Genomic DNA, 7763 nt, shown 5'->3' with positions numbered 1-7763 from the left:
AATTACCTGTTAACTCCCTGTACTCAGCAGATACACATGATAAATGGTCCGGGTGACTGTTGTAGCCACCATCTGGATGGGGCAAAGGAGTCTAAGTAGCTTTTCTCCACTGTCATACTAAAGACAGCTACCACAGCAGGGGGAGATTGCAGGTGTACCGAGGGAGAACAAGAAACTGTCCCAGTTTAGATCCGGTTGACAGCTATTTAGTGTCATAGGGGTCACATCCATTTTTCCTCACCGAGACTGCAGGCAGCAACAATATGCCTCTAGAAAAAGAAGCCCATATCGCCACAGGAGGAAGAGAGATTGCTGTAGATGATTGGCCAGAAAATTGCAGCACTTTATATGGAGATTGTTGTGAAGGAGATGGAGGAAGGAATGTCGAACTACACATGGTACGCAGGTACAGTGGATTCAGAAGCAGTCATTATGTACCTATGCACAGATGTTATTCAATGACAAGCATCATCTTTGAAGACCAAATCTGAAGCTCCTAAAAGTTCTTAAAGCAAACGTATTACAATAGCGGACGTTTTGAAGAAATATTGATATTGTGTCAAAAATACTTTTACTCTATGCTTACCATAGAGTAAACTATTGAGTGTTTATTATGTAGAACAGTGAATGAGTGAATTAGGGAGTAGTTCATGTTCGGATAAGTTTGGGCAAAGCTGTGCTTAAAGCTAGGGTAGGTAATGTATTTTAGAGGCATTTTTGGTATATTTGTTGACATTCTCTTTACATCCCAATATCAATCGATAAATCAACGATAGGCCCAAATAGGGATGAAATGGTTCAAGTAAAAAATCTGAACCATTCAGTTTGCTGGTGTCTATCTATTGTTCAGTTCATTTAAAATAAGCTATGAGGTAACATTGTGTTTTGCACCATTGCTTCAGAAAAGCATCTCTCAATCTCAGTAAGTATCCAAGGTCAATTAACTAGTGGACAATCACCCCTCGCTCTGTCCCTCCTGTACAGTCTAGTGACAATCACACTGATCTGCAGAGAAACAGAGAGACAGACGTTCACTGTCGCAAATACAGTGGATATATTACAAGCACGGACCAGGTAAAACAAGAGTGAATAGCAGCAAACACATCAGCTGGTGCCATTCACTGCCACGTTGGTTTAGAACGTTTTGATTAACAGCGAGTCTCCTCCACACATGGCTCACCGGCTGTTGTTAGAATCGTGGGTGAAATAATCCCAAACGACAGGGAGAGAGGGGCAGGCCATACGTTATGTAGTTTAACTAATTCTTGACAAACAGTTTACTGTCAGCCCATTTTGTGCAGTTGGTTGGTTTTTACTTCTGTTTTTTGTCACATGTTAATTAGTCAGTTCTAGATGTTCTCTCAGGCTAGCTGCTTCCCCCTGCTTCCATTCTTTATGGTAAGCTAAGGTAATTACCTGCTGTCTATAGCTCCATACTTAAGATATGAGAGTGGTATCATCCTTCTCATGAAAGAAGAAAATGTCAAAGTCCTCCTTAAACACATACCTTGACAGTCCAACAATCAGACACTGGGGGATTCAATTCTAGTGTGGATTACAGAGAGGTCAATTTCAATTATGCTGTGCTTGATTGAGATGCGCAGACCAGTCACTTATTTAAGTTGGATATCAACTCTCTATAATTAGACCCAACAGTTTATTTGACTGTTGTTGGGTCTCTGTGTGGATTGTGTGTTTATGCTTGGAGTCCATGACAGAGAGCAGATGACCCACAGTGTAATGGGAATGACCTCCAGCATTAATGAAGGGTAATGATGATAGTTCCCAAAGCAGACCCCATGTCACTTCAGTTTTGTCTTTTGGTTTGTAAAAGCAGCACACACAAAACCAAAGTCACAAACACACACAGACAGTCACACACAGACATTACAGATTCTACAAATGTGACACTGCTCCAGCTGATTACTTGAGGTCCCAGTGGTAACGTTGGCGACAGCTTCAATTCATTCATTTATTACCTTAGTTCCCTGAAGCAACTGTGAAGTGCTTCTGAAGCACGCCACGTACTTGTCGATGGCAGGCAGTGCTCGGAATTGAGTCAGATGGTATTGAACTGAACTAATTAGAATCCAATCAAATCAAATTCAGGTGAATTGATTATTTGTATGTTTGTGCAGCTTGTGTGCTCGGGTTTGTTCCCATAAATCTTTTCATTATATTCACCCATGAAGACGCATGCTGAAAGACCAATTTCGGTCGGCCGCGAGACAAACACAACCAGACACCTAGAAAGGAGACAGACATATCAATATGACAGTTGTAAACAAGGGCACCTATATTGTGTATGTGTGTTTCTTTCTTACCCTGTCTCTCTATCGGCTGTGAATCAGTAGAGTGTTAGGACATCGTTTAAGCTCTCGCACAGCATCAATACTGGCTCTATTGATTTTTTCAAACAGTTAATGGAAGCCTTTAGGGCAGGAAAGCTAATTAAAATCATATGCAGGTCAAGCTCATTTAAAGACTCCCCATTAGTTTATGTTGAGCTTAACCACGCTTGACTGGAAAATCCATCCATCGGGCATCGTAATTGACTGGTGTTTCTAATGGCTTTCCAATGGTGCTGCATCTCAGAGAAAAAGTGTGAGTTCCTCTGGCAGATTTCATGCTGCAGCTCTAATAACCCGCATACAGAATCATTAAAGACGGCCGCATTGTGTCCTGTGTCCTCAAAGTATCTTGGAGACAGTGATGTGTTTCATACTCCACTCTTTGGAAATAAACAGTGTGTACCCACTGTGCACACAGAGACAGACTGTGTGTTTGAACTCTGTGTAAAATTATGTCTAAGTGAAATTATTGTGATGTAGGAATGATGGAACAACATGATGTCTATGCTTCAGTAGCATGGCTCTTATATAAACGTCTATTACAATACATATAGACCACTTGTTCTCAAACTATGCTGCCACTTATGGTACATGGAGGATTCTCTAAAATATATGTTTCTTGTACTGGTTCATTCATGGTTCAATAACTGTCAGCAATAAATAATCTTATTAAGAATAAATCTGCCTCCTGCGTGAGATGTCCCGTGAGATGTCCCGAATAGGGTCAGCCTACACTACAGAATTTTACCGTTGGTCATAATGGTGCTACTTGGAGAGCCTAATATTTTTTGAGGTGGTACGTAGTGCAAAAAGTAGAAACACAGATCTATACAACATTGACTAACTCATCAATTTTTTTAAAAGACCCAATGCTAATACTATATTCAATGTACATCTATCTACATAGCGCTAATTCCAGTCTAAAAGCATATACTAGCACACTCCTATCCATTGTGTAAAATCCAGCATGCATCATCACATAACCTTACATCCACAGTGTGAGCTCAGCAACTTAAAAAAAAGCCAGAGGTGAAATTAAGGAGAACTGAACTGGACAACATGATCAGGTGTGTAACAAGGACTTCCTTTTTTCAGCATCTTTTAGTAAAGAATATAGCCCCTAGATGAAAACAAAAATATACTGCGTTGTTTTTAGGTTTGTGAAATGGCTCAATTAGACCAACTATGGGTTTTGTATGATTGCTGTGGGAAGGAATTTCTGTGTGTTGTGTCATGATGAGTTCCGTCTTGACGTGCAAGCAGAGCTGCCACATTTCTGCCGGCTATTATTTTCTGCCAGCCAGACAGTCGTCCTGCTTCTCCAACAAACATACTGCTCTCGACTGTTTGTGTGCGCACACGTTTTGTGTGCATGTGCCTCCTGCAAACTGAGTTTCCTTGTTTGTTTGCACAACTCGTGTGAGTGTGCATTTTGCAGTGCCTTGCGGTGGGAGGCTGATTTGAATCTGTGAGTCAGAGGGAGATTGTATTTAGGCTGTTTATTGTTCCCTATCAGGGGCCAATATGCTAACAGCAGATGCCAGCCATCTTGCTGTGTCTTAGTTTGATGCCTCCACTGCATGACTCTAGCCGCAAACCACATCTCCCTGCCGCCACTGTTGTACCCAGCTGGCATAAGCAGAGCAGGAAACCCTGCAACGTCGCAGCTTCAACAGAGTGGTTCATTAGACAGAGTTAGATCAGATAAAATCCCCCTGAGATGAATTTTCTCTGCCACTGAGGACAGACAGAGCAGAGGATATGAGCACACTCTGAGTAAAATGGTTATATGAGAGGTTATATGTAATAATAACGCCTAATAAGATGTCAGCAGCGTTGGCTTATTGTGTTGCTGGAAGAAAGAGGGTTTATTTTCTACTCCAGTTGCTCCATAATCTCTATTTAAGATAAAAACATGCACACATACATGCACTCACATACAATAAACCCCAACATGTATGCATATACGCACCCTGCCCTTTGAGCTTGCTGATTATGTTATTATTATTAGCTGTTTTCACTCACGCATGATATTATGTTGTTCTATTTTTGCTAGCATTTCAGACTGCCTACCACATTTTAAATGGTTATTAACATGGAGGTTAAGGAGAAGCCAAGCATTTAAATGTATTTAAAGTAAAAGTGACTGTTGCTCTTTACTAAATGCTGCACAGTACAACTAACCCCTCCAGCCCTATTTCAACGGTCACCAAGTTTTGATCCAGTTAAAATTATTGAGTTGTTGGCTGCTCGATTAGTTGCACGTTTTAGTCATTTGTAATCATGAGTTGGTGACATGAAAAATAGCCGACATGTTTGTAAATCATTTCCGTGAAATGAGAGTTGTTTTTATAGCTATCCTACTTTTGATACACTTCTTTTTACATTAACAAATACAATATAATGCCATTTTGATTAGCTGAATGTTGCTCTTATCATATTAGAACCACAGCACCATGGGAGGCAACTAAAATCTGTCTTTTAAATACTCAACTCTTTGTAGCTTGACTTTAATCCAGAGAATTTGTGCCTTTCTACTCTCCTTCTGCTAAACGCTGTTTTAAAATCAATCTCCATCCCTTCCATTCCCTTTCCAACCAAGTATGAACTCTTATCTTTTTTTCTTTTCTTGCTCCCTAATATGCTGATAATTAATTTCTCCCAACTGAGTGCGGAGGGAGATTTGGAGAAGGAGGTACATGGTTTAAACTCCAACCATGTATGAGGTTTTGAAGAGATAAAGCAGATCGAACAGATGGAGAGTGATTGGACAGAAAAAGGCAGGTGGGGATGAAAAGAGAGAAGCAAGTAAGAGGGGGATGAAAGGAACAGAGGTGTTCACTTTTAGCTTCTTCTTTAGCAGTAGGTCTCTGGCTAACAAGCTCAGCCCCCTACAGCCCACGGCTCTCATCTTATCCAGCCCCCAAACCCTAACCCCAAGACTCTCCCCCACAACCCCCAAACCCTAAACCTCCATCCTCGATCCCCTTGTGAACCCAAAGCTTCTCCTAACACCCAGCCTCAGACAAAATGAGGACTACAAACAGCTTCCCCAGCCACACTACTGTAAAATAATTGAAAGAAAAATAGTGTCAGTGTCATCATTTCACTTTGAATACACATGAGAATAACAGGCCTACGTTTTATATGCACATAATGAGTCAGCTCTGTAACATTAGATGATATAATACATAATAATGACTCTCTGGGCAGTTACATCTGCTGACCTCTCTTGGGAGCTCAGTGCAATTATTTACCCAGCAGAAATTCATAGAGCAAAGCTAATGCAATTCTGTCCAAGAAAAGAAGATGTAGCTTCCTCAACTTATTTTCAATTAAACAAAATCGTCTTATGGGTGAAACGAAAGAGCTCTGCGAAAAAATGTTCCCCTCCAACCTGAAAACTAAAGCCTATTTTGAAATAGACTAATTGAGTGTGAGCATGGATTCAAGATGATTATTGCTGACAACGTGGACATACGTCTACTGTGGGTGTCAGCCATTGGATTTATTTTTGTACAATACACCTTCATTGTGCACTGGCTGCAGCTTAGAAAAAAACTCCTCACTCAGTATTCAGTGCACATTCTTCTCAAACTGACTGTCCACAGCCACGCTAGCAGCTCTGTGAGTCTGTAGTTAGGCTAAATGGTAACATCAGCACGCACCATGGTTAAAGTAACAATGTCAGCAAGCTGATATTTAGCAGGTAATGTTGAATACAGTCATCATCTTATTGTAGCTTAGCATATTAGCATGCTAACACATGGCACAAAGTACACCTGAGGTTAAAGGGAATGTCATTGGTTTTATAGGTATCTGCTTCTAAACCAAAGTATTGGACAATAACGCTGCATGAAAGGTCCAGTGTGTAACATTTAGGAGGATCTATTGGCAGAAATAGAATATAATATTCATAGGTTTGTTTTCATTAGTGGATAATCACCTGAAAATGAAAATGATGAATTGTTGGGATAGGGCTTTTCACTTTTTGCATGAGTAACACGGACACCGTAGTTTCTCCCACACGCTTGCAATATGCAACTTCACTGCTAGATGGCACTAACTAGTATGGACACTGATCCATACAACTTAGTCTCAGTGTACTCTTTCCAAACTGTGACACATAAATATCCTTATGCTTGTTCCAGTGATCTTTATGCAATTGCATGCTCATTAATATCATTTTATGACATTAAATTAAAATAATTAGATGTCTTGTCTATAATGTTTTGCTAACTTGCTGTGTTAAATGTATGTGTAATCTTTAATGATTGAAAACTTTATGATCTGGACTGCAGTTTAAGAAGTTCTCATCAGTCAACAAAATACATGGCTGATTAAATTCAAGTAAATTTAACAAATCAGTAAGTCACCTTGAAATTGAAGAGCTACAACAAGCAGACACTTCAAAAATCATATTTTATCAAGCTTTACAGTGGTGTTCAGTCTTTCCCATGCACAATTAAGCAGCGCACCTAAATTTGGCCCCACTCAAAAAGAGTTTTTGGTATTTTTGTAATTGTTTATTCCTTAAGTTTCTGTGTAAAAACATTTAGATAAGAGCAGAATGATTGGAGGGGAATTGCATTCATTTATAATCAGTTAGCTTGTGTGAACTTGTGCTGTTTTTATTTCTATTGCATTGACCCTATTTATTTTATTCACTTTATTCTTTAAGATACTCACCAAGGATGGCTGGACTGAAATTCTTGTGACTAGAGTAAAGACATTAAAGCTGATGTCTACATTTTATATTTTGTGTTCAAACCAGGTCCGTCTCTAGTTGGGGCTCTGAAGAAGGACTGGGCCTCTCCAAACAGCATTGCTATCTCCTGGCAACAACCCGAACAAACAACACTGCCCATCCTCGACTACGAGATCAAATATTATGAGAAGGTACAGTTCCTTCTGCTTATGTCCAGGTCCAGTCTAAAATTGTGAGGCGGTACCGCGATATTTTTTATATCTGTATCGTGAAACATACATATACATAAACAAATATTCATGACCTGGAACTACTGTATATCCTGCTAAGAAATCCATGATGCACAAACAGACTGTGCATTGAAGTGTTTAAATGTTTTGTGGACGTTTAAAACCGCACTGTTCTCAATTATTATTGGACAGATAACATGGTATCAACATTAATCATCAAAAATTTTCTTTTCTCGGTTAATTGTATATATTTATGATTGAACTACATACAGATTATTGTCATGCTTCCTTATAATGGAACTGGATGCCAGTCAAACACCATGGATGTAAGTACAATTTTGGTGCAGCACAGAAATATCTAGAATTGTTTGGAACAGGAAGTATAAGGAACTGAAGTTGGGGTCAGCTTCAATAGTAGCCAACCTCATCAGCTCCTCTCATCTTATTGACCAAAAGACTGGTCCATGTTATGCA

At 39.7% G+C, this 7763-nt stretch overlaps 1 protein-coding gene across 1 annotated transcript in view; it reads left to right on the top strand.

The window, feature by feature from the left end:
- Positions 1-318: 318 nt before the first annotated feature.
- LOC118339345 (ephrin type-A receptor 6-like) overlaps positions 319-7763 on the top strand; it is a 34883-nt gene continuing 27438 nt past the window's right edge. Inside the window, exons 1-2 of the mRNA XM_035676930.1 lie at positions 319-406; positions 7126-7250. Coding sequence (XP_035532823.1) covers positions 319-406; positions 7126-7250 — 213 coding nt within the window. The remainder of the gene's footprint in view (positions 407-7125; positions 7251-7763) is intronic.

This window comes from Morone saxatilis, unplaced genomic scaffold (assembly GCF_004916995.1).
Source record: "Morone saxatilis isolate NCDOM2014 unplaced genomic scaffold, NCSU_SB_2.0 Contig5, whole genome shotgun sequence".
Classification (NCBI taxonomy): domain Eukaryota; kingdom Metazoa; phylum Chordata; class Actinopteri; family Moronidae; genus Morone; species Morone saxatilis.
The sequence above is the reverse complement of the archived record's forward strand: the minus strand, read 5'-3'. Positions and strand labels throughout refer to the sequence as shown.